This window comes from Prionailurus bengalensis, chromosome A1 (assembly GCF_016509475.1).
Source record: "Prionailurus bengalensis isolate Pbe53 chromosome A1, Fcat_Pben_1.1_paternal_pri, whole genome shotgun sequence".
Classification (NCBI taxonomy): Eukaryota; Metazoa; Chordata; class Mammalia; order Carnivora; family Felidae; genus Prionailurus; species Prionailurus bengalensis.
The window spans coordinates 42,118,402-42,136,667 of NC_057343.1; the positions used below are offsets into that span (position 1 = coordinate 42,118,402).

Genomic DNA, 18,266 nt, shown 5'->3' on the forward strand with positions numbered 1-18,266 from the left:
ATTTTTTCTTCTTGTATATATCCCTTTACCTACCCCAGCCTATTCATACAGGTTTTGGTATTCATTGCATAGATGAAGATGAAACAGGGTAGAGAATAGTAAAAGCATCAGTTATTTTGCAAAATCCTAAACCTACCATGGTGATTATTTTTTCAATAGCTACTAAGCAAAAAAAAAGGAGAGAGATTGGGGGGATTGTGTCTTTGTGGAAACTATCAAGAAATATAGTGGGGATCTCCAACTCCAGACATTAAAAACATTAACTTAGCCTGGCTAGGAAGGAAAGGGATGAAAAGAAATAGTAATAGAGGGAGAGACTTTACATGTGCTTGCTGGGCAGAACTAAAACCTAAACCTAAAGGATTAGGATTAGACAGACCTGAGTCAGAGTCCAGGGAGGCAGGAAGATCCTAGAGGGTGATAAACATACCACACATCTAGGCACTATGGGCCAGAGATAGCCACGTGCAAACTCTTTGCCCGTCAGTGGCATGAAGAAAATGGCAGTAATCCTGAAGGAGCCAGGAGGACTGGGGCGAAGGCAGTATCATTTGAGACCCATGTGGACACATAAGACAATGGGCATCTCAGTAGACATGTGAGTGGGTGGATGTCCCAGGGACCAGAATATTTCAACTTTTTTTAGCATGATGTAGAGCCTGTGAAATTGAGGGGGAAAGAAAAGTAAAGTCTCTGCCACACTAGTGAAATGTGGGCTTGAATTTTTTTTTCAATGTGAGAAAAAAAGAAAGTTGTATGTCCAGCACATCTAAATTATTTGCATGAGTCATATCTGATAAATAAAGATTACTGTAGATTATACACAATGTTATTTACAAAAACCATAAACTATAGCATAATTTGCAAACCTTATTTTTGGCACTGTATGTAAAGACCTTCATACTTTCTTCACCTTTTTCAAAATTCATGAGCTTCATATAATATAAAATTTATGATGCCAACAAACCCAAAGTATAAAATTGGAAGGAAAAAATATTGTACATCGTGTGTGTGTTTAGAAGCAAGACTCTATATTAAAGCCCAATGTTTCCAAAAATTTCCCCCATAAGATACCATTTTCATTAATTTCTTTTAAAATATATAATGAAAAAAAGTTACTTTTTACTACTAATCTTTAAAGATTTATTTTTACTGAGAAGCTTAATATTTGGGAAAAAAAGGTACCCATACAGATTTGATACTTAATAACTCTACAGATAATACCTACATTCATGATTTATATGAAGATAGCATGGTTACTACAAAATCTTAGCTCTTCAAGAATTATCACACCACAGACAGAAAATCCCACTGAAGACAAAAAATACAGTTTAGATCTAAATAGCAAGATTATTACTATTGAAGATTAGTGCTTCAATTATTCTATACCTCACTTCACAAATTCCTCAAAGTTAATTACAAAATGGGACTACAGAATTTTCAGATAATATATCATAATACTATCCTAATATGAATTACCATTTAGTTATGAATCTCTTAATATTTCTAGGCTATTCTAATTAATTCTGTTCTAGACATTTACAAAGGAAGTTAATATTTTAAGTCCCATTAAATATCAAAAGCATAGTTGGCCTCCAGGGGCCCTCAGGGCTCCTCCTTTCCCTATCTGCCTATTTTCTTCTTTTCTAAAGATAAATAAGGATGCTGTCTCCACCAAGGAGCACTGTTCAGTTTAACACATTTCATTGACTATGATTCTCCCGGGTGGAGTCACTTTGTTGAGTTGAATGTTGCAGTGTGCAAGGGTGCATCATCCCTTGGCTTTCTTTTTCCATGTGACTGGATTGGTAAAAACTCTGGGGGCCTCTTCAAGCTTAAAAGGGACTTATTTGGAGGGGGGGGGTGCTTTAGAATCTCTTCTGCCTTCTCCCATTTGGCAGCTCATTTAGTGCTATTGCCCTGGTCTAAGGAGTCATTGGGTGAGTAGCTACACATTTTGGATGAAGTTCTGGCCTAAGGTACCTTAGGTTAACCATATTTCTGTATACCTTTTTCCCCCCTTTACTTCTGTAAAAACAAACAAAACAAACAAACAAATGAAAAATCTTTGGTGAATTGTATAGAATAAAAGTATCTGCTCTAAATGGAGTCTTAGTTTTAGCTAAGGCCTGAAGATAAGAGAATCCAACCATTCCCATATCCAGAAGAGGAAGCCAAGAACCAGTTTTGGTACTCTTAGCTTAATGCCAATAAGAAATGTTTCAAAACTGGGAAGAGGGAAGTTGGAAACCAGGAAATCAGCTTAGAAAGAGCTATCCTACCTATGTCACCATTTCATACAAGTCCAGGAAAGGATAATTCAGTGCAACCACTTCGATTCAGTGGTACTTTAGAGACTAATCAAAACCAAGAAATCTAAGGCGGACAGTGGGCCAGTCTACCAAATGCTGTATAATGAGAAGTTGCCTCTTTGCATATGGCCTGCCCCTCTGGGTATGTGAAGTAAAAAGATGCACTTATGTTTTACTTATAGGTGAACATATATAATATGAAAGATTAAAAACCAGAGCTGGTGTGTAATTCACTTAGGTCTTCCTAAGTGGGAGTAGGGAGAAACTGTAGCAGAAAGAAGATGCGAAGGTAACTACACAGGCCAAAGAGAAGAAAGACATCAGAGAGACATGGAGAAATGGATGCACAGCTTGGGAGGGGGCAGGTAATACGTACAAAAGATCCCCACCACCACCCTGGAAACAGAGTCCGTTTAAAATCCTAGAAGTCAGAGACCACCAACACCAGGACTAGTTATGAAGGCCTTTTTGTGCTTTTTGGCCTCTCCTCGGTATTCCACTTCAACCATAGAACTGCCAGAGGCACATTAATGTCTACAGCTGGAGAAGAGAAGTAGCTAGCAAATTAGGGAAAACTCACCCCATCCCCATCTCTCACCATAGGCGACCAGTTTGATGCAGGTTCAAGATGAGTTTGAAAACAGTTTTAACTTAAATTGAATAGAAATCATGGTCATTACTCTGGACTGGACATAATTATTAAATCAGACTTTTAACTTTTTAATAGAAGTGAGCTAGTCAGTGATGCTTTCTAATAACAGTAAATAGCATCACCAAAATGGTACAGCACTTGCCAAAATTTCCACCAAAGACAAAGAGAGAAGGAACTTCAAGGGGCTTACTTTGAAGGGGCAGTGATTTCTGAGGTGGGGTATGAATCTGTGGAGAATAAAGCCATTTGCCAATTCCATCCCACTCTTTCTACTTGTTCAATGCATTGTTTAAAAACATACCCAACAATTGAAACACACAAAAAAAGTAAAACCCCAAAATCATTATCACCCTCTTCACACTTGTTTTAATCAATCACCATTGTATCTTTAAAAAAAAAAAAAGCCTTTGGAAAACAGCATTCCACAGAACAAGAAGCACAGTAGACTTTAAATATTTTGAATACAACAACAATAAAGCCAGCAGCAAACAACCGAATGTCACGAATGTCCGTGTACTTCCTTGCCCCAATCACTGTTAAAACTCGAGCGCACACAACAGCAAGCCAGAACTCCAAGCGGTCAGAATTGACAAGGGGACTCACCAGAGTTGGGGTCGGAGTTGCCATCTGCTTCGGTCCTCTTGTCCGGAGAGGCCTGGTCGTAGAACTCGTCCTGTGGCTGAACCAGAGGAAGAGGGTGTGAGATCAGGGTTCCACTACCCACCGGCTCGTGGTCGCCTAGACCACTGTCACTGCAGCTTTCCTGGGAGCCGTCGGGGAGGTGAAACGTAACGCGGCGCTGCGACTACAAAGAAGACCACAGGACACGCCAATTAACACTCCTCTCAGGTAAAATGGGTGCAGCGGAACACAACAGCAAAACAACTTTCAACAGATGACACAATGTAAACGAAAACATAAAACTGGGAACAAAGCTAGGAACAAACTTTATCATTTGCTATTTGCTACGTAATGTCCAACTTGCAAAACACAAGAAGGAATTTCGGTCTTGTTTAATTTAAGAACAAAAAAACTAAGGGCAAATTGTCAAAATGATAGCAAGAAAGACAAATATATATATGTAAATATATATATTAATATGTAAAATATTAATATACTAATATCTGAAATGTAGTTCTCATACAGAAAGAAAAAAGCTGCTATTTTTAATTTTACTTTTTTATATATTATACTCTCATGTGAATTTAACCCTTTAGAGAAAACCAATAATACAAGGATTTTCTGTTTCAATATGCCCATAACTAATCAGTATCCTTTTGTGATAAACGCAGTATTAAGGACAATGACCAGGCCACCCATTATAAAACAAAAACAAAAACAAAAACAAAAACAAACTTGAAATAAGCAGAAATATGAAAATATTTGTTCCATAGATCTGAATAAAATACATACATAATGTGACATTCCATTTCTTTTGAGTGAATAGGCATTTTGTTTACCTAATGATTTTAAGGTAGTTTTTGCAATGAAGTCATTATTGCCACTGGCTCAGATATTACTACCAGTCATTGGCTATAGAACATTCCAGCAGAAAGATGTTTGGAATATTATTTTGGCATCTGTTTGTACAATGTCACTGTCAGAAGTGACCTAAAATATGTAGATGGCTACTTCAATAAATTTTAGTGCTTTAATAAAATAAAAGTGTGCATTTCAGCAGAGATTGTTGCTTACTACTCTTGGTAAATATTCTTTTAGCTGATGTAATCCACAAGATATGGGAATACTTACAGCAGTGTGGGGTGGAGATTTATGACTTTTGGAATTATATGAGAGTAGTAAATTTGTGCTGTATGTCTGAGTGCACTTAATTTTCATTCTGCTCTAACAGCCAAAAGACCTTTCAATATCATGTCACATGTGACCACTCTTACTCATATTTAATAAAACTATGATTATATAAATAATAAAGTATATAAAATATAAATGTATAATGTATAATCACTTTATAATACCTAAAACTTGAGTGTTTTTCCAGAAGATGATTTATAGATTGTATCCGTTTCAAAGAAAAAAGAATGCAATTAGACACAAAATGCTATAGATATACTGCTACTCTATAAATGCATTTTTATAGACAACAATAGAACATAGTCTATTTCCTATGAGTCACTGGTTCAAGTCCAGCTCAGAGTCATAATGGAGAAGAGCTGATACCCCTTTATTGCTGTTCAATGACCTGTGTGAAATGATTTGATAGTTCAGTACATTTTTAATGAACTGATGCCGACATCACATAAACTATACTCATAAATGGTACTAATTGAGTCTATTGTAGCACATTCACCTTCATGCACAACTATCTCGGTACCATCAAACCCCCCCCCAATAGATTTTGAAATGTGCCTAGGTGAATGCTACATGAAAATACCAGTCGAACTTGAATATTAATATCTGAGATGTATTTCTTCTTGTATAGAAAGAAAAATGTGGCTATTTTTAATTTTTTTTATTATACTGTTTCCTCTCTCGTGCGAAATTAACCCTTTAGAGAAAACCAATACAAGGATTTTCTGTTTCTGTTTCAATATGCCCTTAACTGATCAATATCCTTTTGTAATAAACACAGTATTAAGGACAATGACCAGGCTGCCCATTATACATGACTCTCAAACATATCTTTTTAAAGTGATTGGCCTAACAAGTACAAACCACCAAAAAATAATAATAATAAAATTAAATAAATAAATAAATAAATAAATAAATAAATAAATAAATAAAGTGGCCTACTAAAATGTCTGTAGTTTCAGTGATTAAAGTATCTTTGGTACTATCTCTGGAGGAATACTTCTTACTTATAACTCAGCTAAATGTAAAACAAGTCAAATATCAGAGAAAGACAATGGGACACATTCTTCAGTCTTTATAAGGCATTTCCAGGCCTTATAAGCCATTATAAAGTATATGTTTCATAGAAGAAAAATGGAAATTTTCCATCTATGATCTTCTAAGCATAATAATACTGCTTTAATTACTATATTTTTTTCTCCTAAGAAATGTCCAAATCGGCAACACCAGTAATACCTGAACCCAGCAGTTCTTACAGTACTATAATTTCACTGAGAATTAGAAGAAAATTATTTCAAATATACCTCACATATAGTATATTATGATATTTCTTTACCACTTTATAAGTGAGAATAAGCAAAGTTAGAAATCTAGCATAATTTATTTGTAATGACAGTGTAAATTAGAGTGATATAATGCTTAAACTACTGTGGCTTATGGAAATATTTCCTAATTAATTTGACTCAAAGATGTTTAAGTCTTAATTGGCAAAAGTGTGCACAATTTATCAGTCTAATGGGAAGTGGGGGTGGTAATGCACGCGGACTAAGAACTGGAACACAGATATTATGGTACGAAGCAAATTGATCAAGCAAATCTATCTTTAATTTATCATCATAATGATTGATGCAGGTACAACAATGTCTGAAATTTCAAGGTAGATATAAGGAAAGGATCTGAATAGACTGAAATGAAGGAAAACAAGGATTCATGAAGTGTTCAGAATTAGGAGTTGTAAGTGTCATCAAGGATTCAACAATACTTGCTCAGCTGTTGCACAACAGGACCAGGTGAAGAAGCCAGAACCAGACCTCTTGGCCAGGAGTCCTTGCTCTGCAGAGAATGGCCCAAGGCAAGTGACTTTACCTCTTTGAATGAGTTCCTGGCTTTGTAAAATGGACAAAATAGTGCCAAGAAGTCTTGCTGGTTTATAAAACTTGACACATAGTAGGTACTCAATAAAAAGTAGTTATCATTCTTGAAATTTAGAGCTGCATATTCTCTTTTAACGCCCAGGGCCAAGCTGTTTTAAAGATGTGATTCCCTCACCACTGGGGGAAAAAAAAGTATTGTCCTTTTGTAGGGGAACTGCCTGCACCCCATAACCTTGGCATGCCTCCTAAATTGTACATCATGGAAGCTCAGAGCCTTTCTGAGGGGAAGCTGTTTTCATGGAAGCCATAGACGAAGACCAACAGTTAATTTTTTTTTTAATGTTTATTTATCTTTGAGAGAGAGACAGAGCATGAGCAGGGGAGGGGCAGAGACAGAGGGAGACACAGAATCCGAAGCAGGCTCCAGGCTCTGAGCTGCCAGCACAGAGCCCTATGCAGGGCTTAAACCCACGAACTGTGAGATCATGAGATCATGACTCCAGCCAAAGTCAGACGCTCAACCGACTGAGCCACCCAGGCGCCCCAAAGACCAACAGTTTAGAATACATGGTTTCTCCTTTAAAAAAGTGAAGGTTTTCCCCATTATCCTTTCAAGAAACCTATAATTGTTTGCACATTCAAAAAAGAGGAAGAGGATAAGCTATTACTTATTGCCTCTGGGAATTCTGCTTCTGGGTTATCCCCATGGAAATATACCCAATTTGCGTTATAAATACAGTGAAGCGCTGCCTGACTGAATTGGGACAACATATGTTATCATGAGACTACTTCAGATTTTCCAAAGGCTTCGCACTCTTGTTTTCCTAAAATCTAGTTCCTATCCATTCCGTTTTCTCCCATGGTAAACATTATTATTATTATTGGCTATGTCTTGTTAACGGTTTGAATGTCACATTTGTTTATCTGATGTATCACTAACAAGTTAGCTCTAGGTCCCTGGCTGCCCTGAGAAAGAATAAGATGGGAACCAGTAACTACTAAAGCTGCTTCATGTTATTTTATCTCAGAGCTGCTGATATGAATTCTAACCATGTGAAACTTTCATCAGAAATTCTGTACTCTACACAAGCATAAAGGGCCATGCATACAAATAAAGGTTCAGGATGCTGCAAGTCAGAAGAGGCCACACTGGTTTAATTTAAGAAACATCACCAAACACTTTCACTATATTTTTTCGTGTAGATTAGTAGAGAGGAAAGGGAGGGAAAATTCAAGATGCTCAGGTAAGATACACATGTTCCTATATTGGGCACTGTTCTTCAAGAGTTGCTAAAAGAATGAGTCATCTGTGAAATCTCAACCATTGCTTGAATGCTTCTCTTGTGCATTTCTTACTGGTACAGAATATTATTCTATTCAGCAATGAATGACTCACATTCAAGTCTACAATCACAGTCCCATTAACCTACAGGGATTCCTAGGTGCAAAGATTTGGTGGTCAAGTTCATTGTGTCTTTGCATAAAATAGCAAAAAGGTAGAAATGAGCGACATGCCTAATAGGTATTTAATTAATAAATAATGTATCATACAATTGAAAATATCACAATACTTAAAATTATATTAATATTTACTGATACTGAAAATATTTGGAATCTATTGTTAAGTGTGAAAAGGAAGTTAGTAAAGATTTTACTTGGTTGAATTACTCTTTGTTAATATGTTTTTGTGTGTGCATATGCATAAGCTAAGATCTGACTATGTGTATACCAAGTATTTAAAGTGGTATTGTCTGGTCATGGAATACGATATTTTAAAATTTCAATATTTTGGCCACACTAAAATTTGCATGGATGATCTTGGTAATATTACAACATATTCTAATATTTAAGTATTCCTCTTCATCATTTATAGCAATTAGGAAAAAAAGAAAAGGAAAAATCTAGTAGATAGTAGGTGGGCTTTCTCTTGAGCTAAGGAATGCTAAACAATCTGATTGTCCTTGCCCTGCTATTCTAACTTCTTTACTTTCTTTACCTAACATTCTAAATCACTGCAATTAAAAATGCTTGCCTTCTCACATCACAAAATAACAACAAGAAGTTGGCACACTAAGCCAATTATTACAAGACAAATAAACAATTTTACCAGTTAATAACTGACACTTAAAATAATTATTCTCTGTAAAATTACACACTAATATTGTTGGAAGTAGGGAAAAATGCACTTTAGAATTGTTTAAATATGGTTTCATTTGTGCAGAATTCCTTAAATATCTTTTAAGGAAATATTCCTAACTCTGATTTAGTTCTTTTAACCACATTCAAGAAATACGAATGCATCATTCATCTATCTAATCTCTAAATAGTATACATATACACACAACCTGCCAGAAATTACTTACGATGAAGTAAAAAACAAAAATAGTATTAAAGTTCAATATGTGAACTTGTATTTGTTTTACCTCAGCATTAAATCCAATGTACATATGCTTTTTATTGATTTGAAATAGTATTTTCCTATATGTCCCCTCTTAAGGTAGCAAAGGAAATCACCCCAAAGAGGATTAAAAGAAAATAAGAGACTAGAAACTGTAGTTTAATACAAATACTTCTAATAATATTAATTGGACACATTTTGACCTTCCTTATTCTTAAGAGAACATATTTTTTAAAAAAATTTTAATGTTTATTTTTAAGAGAGACAGAGAAAGACAGAGAGAGAGAGCAGGGGAGGGTCAGAGAGAGAGGGAGACACAGAATCTGAGCTATCAGCACAGAGCCTGATGCAGGGCTCAAACTCATAAACTGCGATCATGACCTGAACCAATGTCAGACACTTAACTAACTAAGCATCCAGGAGCCCCTTAAGAGAACATATTTTAATTGAGATCTAAAAAAGAACAGTCATGAGTGTAGTCTTAGGTTGCAAGCTCTGAGAAAAGGAATATTTAAATGACTGTATGGTCAGTGCTGGATGGCTGGTTTGTACAAACACACCCTGAATGCCCTGTTAATCACTATCTTGAGAATGTACCGATCCAGTCCCCCCTTTATATTTCCATCAAGCAGAACGTGTAGAGAAACAATTCAACATTCAAGGTCAGGGGCCTGGGGTCACCAACCTGGAGTGTCTCCTTTGTAACAAAGAATGTCTGGATGGCAGGTTTCAATCTCTTTGGAACACTGGCCATGCAAGGAAGGAGCAGCTACAGATAATTGTTAGGCTAGTTGCTACATTATAAAAGCTTGCTGCATGTAGATTTTAGCAGGGGATGCTTTGTACAGTCTCCTGCTCCTGGACTCCCTGTGTGTAAGTTCCCCCAATGAACCTACATCTTAATTGCAATCTTTGAGTCTTTTCCTCAGCTTTGCCAGACCATCACCCACCCTGGGCTTAGAGTCCACTAGGGTGCGGCTGCACAATGACAGAAGAGCACATTTTCAGCTGAAACTACTGATTCAATTCAACAGCAAATTCCTCAATAGCTTCTTGCCATCTAAAAATCAATGCACCTGCATCCTCTTAATAAAATCCAGAATTGAGCAAAACTCATGGTAAATTAGAAAGTAAGGTAAATGGGACCCAAAAAGCAATCTGTGGTTATAAATTTAATTTGCTACTACTCAATACTTGCAGGCTCAACTAAGGAAAACCATTATTAATACACACATGTTTTTCTTCATTCATGTTTGAAACATGAGGTCCAAAGTGGTAGAACAAGAAAAGATTTCTGATATTAGTTAAATAAAATTTAAATTAAAAAAAAAGATTTCTGGATTCATAGCTTATGAAAATTATTAGTAATTGTGAGTAAAGTGAGCCCATTATCAAAAACAAGGAATAGTTTTGAAGGACAAAATCATAAGGAACTTTTTTGACTGGTGATAAGTGAAATGTTTGGAGTACAGAATTATTTTATAATGAGTCATTTTATTATTTGAAACTGACAAATTGAGTCATTCTCCTCTCCTATTTATTGGGAATACATATGTTAAAATGGTTTGGCTAAGGTATACTTTATTTACTTATTTTAGCTGGAAATTACTTAGGGATTTTCTATTTTAACGTTACATTTTTTTTTCAGATGAGGAAATAAGAGGACTGTCTATGTAAGTTACAATGAAAATCAGACCCTCATTTTCTGATTTCAACATGAAGCACTACTCATTCATTCATCTAGCTATTTAATAAATATTGTTGAGCACATACTATATGCTAAACACCATTCTAGCTGCTAAGAATAAAATGGTGGACAATACAAAAACTATATCCCACAACTTCTTAAAAAGTCAATTTCATTAAGCTAGTGTCTACCAGTTCTGAGGATGTGTTTGGCCAGCAGCTTTTAAAATGTCATTTCCTTCTAATTCTTGCAAACTCTGCAGACCTAGGCAAGGTCAGTGCACAAATGAGAGACCTTCACTAATTAACAATAACCTAGAGAGAAAAAAGAAGGAAGGGGGGTGCATTATGAGTTTATGCCAAAACAATCCCTAGTCTGTTACCATCCTTGGATTGGAATTCATTGCCAATTTGTGAAAGCAAAAAATAAAAGGACTAAAAGAGTAATAAGACTGTTAGAGCACACTATTCTTGACTCAAATGTAGAATCATTTTAACTTTGCACATCCTTGAACAATTTTTTTCATCTCCAGGTAGATACAGAAATGTTAACAACCTCAAATAAGAATTGATGAAATCAAATCCATCAAGTTTTTCTGAGGAACATATACACTTCACATTTTATGAGCTTATAATGAATATTTACTAGATGAAAATGATTTACCCAGAATTGAACCAGGAAATCCAAAGAGGATGTAGTAGCAATGAAGCATCATTGTCCATCTTCCAAAAGTGATTTCCCATGAGAAAAGTTCTCTGTCTTTCCAGCAAGAAATTTACAGTAAGTTCTGCCTTATTTTGAAAGTAAGAAAATGAGGGGCGCTTAGTCAGTTTAAACATCCAACTCTTGATTTTGGCTCAGGTCATGACCTTGCAGTTCATGAGTTCGAGCCCTGCATTCGGCTCTGCAGGGACAGTGCAGAGCCTGCTTGGGTTCTCTCTCTCCCTCTCTCCCTGCCTCTCTCTCTCTCTCTCTCTCTCTCAAAATAAATAAATATAAACTTAAAAAAAAACCACAAGCCTTTATTTAAAAAAGTAACAAAATGAAACATGATAACTAAAGTAACCTTCAGTCTTTCCTTTTTCCTCTTTCATTGTTTACATCTTAGAATATTTGGAGACAAATGGGAAGGTTCAGTTTATGTTTGAGAAAGGTGTGTAACAACTTCACTGACCATAGGTGATGGATGTAAAGGTGCCAGCAACTTTAAAATGATTTTTTGTTTTGATTCTTAGTGCTGTCTGTGTTATACAAAAAAGGACTAGGGTGTGGAAGATAACTGGCCACATAAAGCTGAGTAGCATTTTCCACGGATTTGAAGAATGTTCATCCATACCCATTGGCTATCTGCAGCTAAGGACTGCTGCATTTTAGGATAGATCTGTCAACTTATTTTTGAACTTCACTACTCAACTGTATGTTTAGTTTGGGGAACTTGTGTCAACATGTGTGGGAAACACACATTAACTTAAACTTAGCCTGCTGACTTAGTTTGTAGGCTTACTGTGAAACGGCCCTCAAAGTAAGGACCTATGTATTCTTGTGCTTTGTACATGAAGTGCATTGTATATCTCTTAGCACCTATGGCTGAAAGACTCATGTTAATAACGTGTGGCGAAATTTTTAATATAATTTTGTTTTTATTTCCTTTTGATCTCAGTATGATTTGTGAGAAAGTTAGGTCGCATTTCTCTTCATGTGCAAAAACAATTGATAGCTTTAAGAATAAAAGCAAATTCTTTGTACTCTTTTTGGGAGTAACCTTGGTGCTTGAATTTAAATATTAGAAAAAACAAACAAACACAAAGCAGGAATCTCCTCCCTGCCTCAAAAGGGTTTGAATCAACTTTCCCCTTTGGATTGGTGACATGACCCCACCCTTAAGTTTCCTCTGGGGTCTCAGGCAAGCAGAGAGGATTCAGCATTGTGAATGTTGTTGGTTAGTTTGCTTCTTATATTCTTATTTAGTTCCTGCTATCAGAAACAACCTCAACCTATTTCTCACAGTTAAATGTTGCCCAGTAGGAATGCAGCACTTTATCTGAGCATACAAAATATAAAATGACTACATTAAACAGGAGGAGCTGCTCCTGAATCTGCAAGCAGAATTTCTGCATCTATAAATTTATACGTACAGAAATAGGGAAGAAACGACTCAGCAAGAGTCCTTTCCAATTTAGTCTTCTAGTACAAACAAATCCATGTGACAAAGTTACCCTCATCATATTTACAAAATCAGCATACATAATAGTTATAGAAATTTAATTAGAAATTACACGAAGTCATCACTGTTATTAAGTAAAAATATAAAACCCATTGACATAGTGTTGGTCTTTTACAAAACGTGAGTCTTCCTTTGAATAACAAGAAATCACTAAAAAATAATGTGTCAAATATATAAGTACTGATATCAGAAATAGAGTTTAGCTCAGTGTCTGGAATTCAAGAATTCATCTCAGGTCATTTTAGCAGAATTGACAAGAGAGATAATGGGCATCTCTCTAGCATATCTCTTAATAACTCTCAACACAAAACAGGACTTGTAAAACCAAAGAAGGCCCTATTTTCTTTAAGTCAGTAGTATCTTTTAGGAGGTAGCCCCAATTTTATAATTAACCTCAGACCATGGGCATTTAACTCAGAAGAGTTTAAGCATGCACCCACACCCATACACTTGTCCCCCCCACACAAACACATACAAACACGTACATACACACTTTAAACTTCCCTTATATATTGCTGAACAGGCACAAAATCATAATTACCTAGGAGGAATAAAAACTAGTAATTTGTGGCTTTAGAGGACAGATCATGTTATTCTATGTTAGAGAATGAAACACAAATAGAGGGGTGGAAGAAATTACCTTTATATCACAGTTTGATTTTGTTTATTTAACTTTTTGGTCCTATTTTTGAAGTATAAGGAGGAATGTTAAAACTCTTTAGAAGCAGTGAAGGAGTAAAAAGTTATTTGAAGTAGTCCTAACACATGTAATGGATATCTATCATTGGCAGCCCCTGGCTTATAATTAGTTCTCAGCCATCAATCATATCTCCCTCAGCAAAAAAAAAGAAAGGAAAATGGCAATGGGAATAATACTCCAGGAAGAGCGTCCTCTTTATTGTCTATGATTTACATGATTCAAATATGGAGATGGTCTTATAATAATCAGTATAGGAGCCACCCCAACAGTCAGTCATGATAAGGAAAATGATCCCCATAGAAAATTTAATGGCAGGGGGCTGAGTTGCATGGAGAAGATGGATAATGGGACACAGTCCACAAAACTTAGGTAAATATCCAAGTTACACTAATATGAAAATGTGTATAGAGGCACAGAACATGACGATGATGCTATTAAGCAACTACTGAATTTGCTCTTCTAGGCTTTCCTATAAACATGACATGACTTTTCTAAAATGAGAAAAGTTTCTCCAGAGTGGGGAAGGCAAAAGCAGTGCCGATAAGGAAGAGGTTGTCTTTGGCAATATAGATCACACACACACACAAACAAGCATCCTTGGATTTTCGACTTAAATCTTGGAATCATTGGTAAATCATCTAACAGGTGACATATTGATAGATATATCAACCTCTGATGAATTAACTGCATTAACTATCAAATTTTTAAAAATTGCTAAGAACCTCATTTATTCTTTGTAATTGTATTATGAAAAACACTCCATTGTGAAAGACAAGCATTTTTTAACTTTGCCTTTTTTTAGTTCTCTCAAAGGAAGCCAATGAGGGGCGCCTGGGTGGCGCAGTCAGTTAAGCGTCCGACTTCAGCCAGGTCACGATCTCGCGGTCCGGGAGTTCGAGCCCCGCATCAGGCTCTGGGCTGATGGCTCAGAGCCTGGAGCCTGTTTCCGATTCTGTGTCTCCCTCTCTCTCTGCCCCTCCCCCGTTCATGCTCTGTCTCTCTCTGTCCCAAAAATAAATAAACGTTGAAACAAAAATTAAAAAAAAAAAAAAAAAAAAGGAAGCCAATGAAAATACTGCTTACTGTTGAAAATTTTGATTCGGAATGTGTGATATCCAAGTCATATCTTTTTCAGAGTAAGTTAGGAAGAAAATGAGGGTACTTTTAAGAATATAGATACAACAGGGGCACCGGGGTGGTTCAGTCAGTTAAGTGTCCAACTCTTGATTTTGGCTCAGGTCATGATCTCATGGTTTGTGAGTTCTAGCCCCCCATCTGGCTCTGAGCTGACAGTGTAGAGCCTGCTTGGGATTCTCTCTCACTCTCTGTCCCTCCCCTGCCTGTACATTCTCTTTCTCTCCTTCTCTCTCCCCTCCACCCCCTCAAAATAAATAAATAAACTTAAAAAATATAGATAAAACATAGATATAAATTTCTGTGTGTATATTTATACATGCATATATGTTACAAAAGTTATGCACAAACTCCACTACAGACAGATGTCTTAGAACTTACACTTTTCCTATTCTTAGACAAGGAAATTGTTAATTATACCTGAGATCTGTACTTTATTAATTTTAAAAATGAAATCCAAACTTTGTTAATTGAATCTAATTTGTTAACTGAATCCATCCAGACAAATTCTGATACCATAAATTCCATTCTAGAAAGTCTCTTTGTGATTATATTTAGTGCCATATAATATATAGTCTTGCCTGGTGACAAAAATTACTTGTTTAGCAATGATATTTCATTTAGAGTAGAAGTCATCATAGAAGATTGTGATTATTAGATGAGGAAAAACATTTTTAATGAACAAAAAATGTATAAAGCATCTAATTATTGAAAATAAGAGGTACTTAATCATCTAAATACTGCAATGATACCACAATAATTTAAATATTTGGAGTTTGTGGTTTTGAGTTGTTATGAGAGCATGACATTATATTGTACAGTCTCAAGGTGCCAGCTCTGAATTTTGTGATCTGATTTTACTCTCTGAAACAACTAAAAACCATCTGTATTGGTGAACAATAGCATTTTAAGAAGGAGTGATTGCAAAATGATATGGCATATTTTCTTCAATGGCTTCAAAACTCTTCGAGGACCATCATGAAAGAGGAGTGTCAAAATATTTTGAGAAATTACAATTTTAAGTGTAGGCACAAAATAGGGCAAATTTGAAGGACAGTACTCATCTAAGTGCATAATTTCTGTTCCCTGAGATAAAGATCAGTCTTAACTTTATTCTCAGCTAATGTACAGGAATGTTCTCTTTGGATCATAGATTTATAAAGTATAGTGAAGGAGGTATGGTATGAAAGAATGAGATGAATGTGATGGCATTCATAGGGGTTTTGAATTACAGAATAAGTCTTCAAAACAAGTTTGTTACCTATGTACAGAGCAGTAACATTTAGATATGGAAATCATGTCAAAATATTTTTGAGAGAATTAATAAGCATTCTTCTGTAACGTGTAAAACAGTGATGTCCTGATAAGCTGGAGGAAAATGTTTTAAGCTTCTATTGCTTTGAAAAATGTCTACCTCCTCTATTCTGCAAGAATCAGAGCCTCATAATGATCTTAAGAAAACAGAGAAACTAACCCAGTTGGAATAAACATGAGTAAGACTTTGTATCACTTTTCTCCTGGGTAGAGAGGTCTTTGTTCTGAAGTCAAATTGGCTGGACTGTATTTAAAAAACATATCCATTTATTATTGCATACAGTCACTGTCATTTTGAGCCTGATATGTGAAACAAAAATCACTCCTACATCTCAGTGATAATCGCACTTGCCCTGTGGCTCTTAGTCTTTCCTTTGAAAACATTACCGAGTCACCAATCTCAGTTATTTGTGCACTGGGGATAATTTGTTTTCCCTGAATACAAATATAAAATTCAAACATATGTCAAGAACTTCTGTATGTCAAAAGCTTCTGTAGATTTAGGTAGCATCTATAAAATAATGTGCTGTACTCAGAAAAAGGTGGTTACTTTTGAAGAGACAAAACTCTCAAATATGTTCCAAATGTGAATACACCGATCCAGAAGGTAAAGAACCAAAAACCTGAACATTATTTTTTTGAAGAGAAGAAAGTAAACACCTGTAAGTCCACTTGACCTTAAGATCCAACACGTATGTACAGAAATGCCTTCTAAGTTTTTTCTGGGGCAGAGAGGAAAAGACAGTTTCGGAATGAAACTTTACAAAATTTTCCCATCGGGGTAACTTACTATATAGTACAATTTAGCCTGTGCACTCAAAATTTAAGAACAGTGAGGCAGCCTGAAATTTGAGAAGAAAAATATTAAATCTCCTAAAGCTTACACTTAGGACTTTGAAATTTAGGAATATATTAGCCTATTTACAAAATGTTATAAATGATAAATAAATTGCTAGTCTAGAATATTGTTTTCAAAGGAATATTGTAGTCAGCAATTATTTATATGTGTGTTTAAATGGGGGGAGTACAATCAAATATTTGAAAGAAAATTTTATTTTCTAGAATATATTTAAAAAGATTAGAATACAAAGAGGCAACACATAAACTATGGACTTTAGTTAATAATAACACATTAATATTGTCCATCAGCTGGAACAGGTGTACCAAATTAATGCAGGATGTTAATAGAAGAAACTGTTCAGGAAGAAAGTATATGTGGGAAGTCTGTATTATTTGTGTACAGTATTTTGATAAACCTAAACCTGCCCTAAAAATGGTCAATTTAAGGCAAAAAAAAGAATTAGGGAGAGGGGTAGGCAAGGACTTACATAGTGAAAGTTAAGGAAATGTCAGGTCATTTTCAAGGAATTTAAATAATATCACTATTCTATATTATGTTGAATATTAATTCTAGTGTATGTGTGTGGGGGGGGTGCACGCACGTGTGTGTGTTGGAGATCCAAATACTCATGTATCATTATATTTAGCCTTGTTCGGTGTTTTTAAGTCATAAGGGAGGATTATAATTCACATAACTATATGTCTTTAAAAAATATTTCTATATGCACATAAGTTTTATTGTTGTCTAAAACTATCCTTTGTTCCTTTAAAAATATTTGAAACAGTATACACTTTTAAAGGTACTCCATTAAAAAGACATTTTAATTCATATTTTACAATGATATAAACCAATCTTGACACTTCTAAGAACGTATTTCAGAGTTAACTTCATGAAGATGAAATGAAATGTTCCTCATATCAGAAAATAATTCTGATCTAGTCCATGTCCCTGCGCGACAGATGAAAGAAGATAGATGATGGTATTTGGGGAATTAAGGAATTACCTATCCTGGAATAGATCATAGAGCTTAGAGTCTATAGAAGGAATTTTATCTTAGGTTTCACAGACTGACAAAATACATACAGAATGCAACTCAGAGATCCTGTTTGATCACTAACTTTTCATAGATATGAAAATCTAGCAGATTTTTATCAGACCTGCAGTTTGGGTGATAACTGATTAAACATGGCAGCTAACCAATTTTAGCTCCTGGGAAACTCAGTTGGAAAAAAAGTTCTTTCAGTGCAAGGGCATGATCACTTGACTTACCATACACATGTAATCTCTCCTAAGGTCTATAGGTAACATTATTAGACCAAAC

At 35.4% G+C, this 18,266-nt stretch overlaps 1 protein-coding gene across 7 annotated transcripts in view; it reads right to left on the bottom strand.

Moving 5' to 3' along the window:
• PCDH9 (protocadherin 9) overlaps positions 1-18,266 on the bottom strand; it is a 932,607-nt gene that overhangs the window by 310,902 nt on the left and 603,439 nt on the right. For 4 of the 7 annotated variants that reach the window (XM_043580243.1, XM_043580234.1, XM_043580225.1 and 1 more), the window contains one exon: positions 3,568-3,769. In XM_043580243.1, the coding sequence (XP_043436178.1) occupies positions 3,568-3,769 (202 nt within the window). The remainder of the gene's footprint in view (positions 1-3,567; positions 3,770-18,266) is intronic. The other 3 variants (XM_043580269.1, XM_043580258.1, XM_043580250.1) reach the window with 1 other exon arrangement.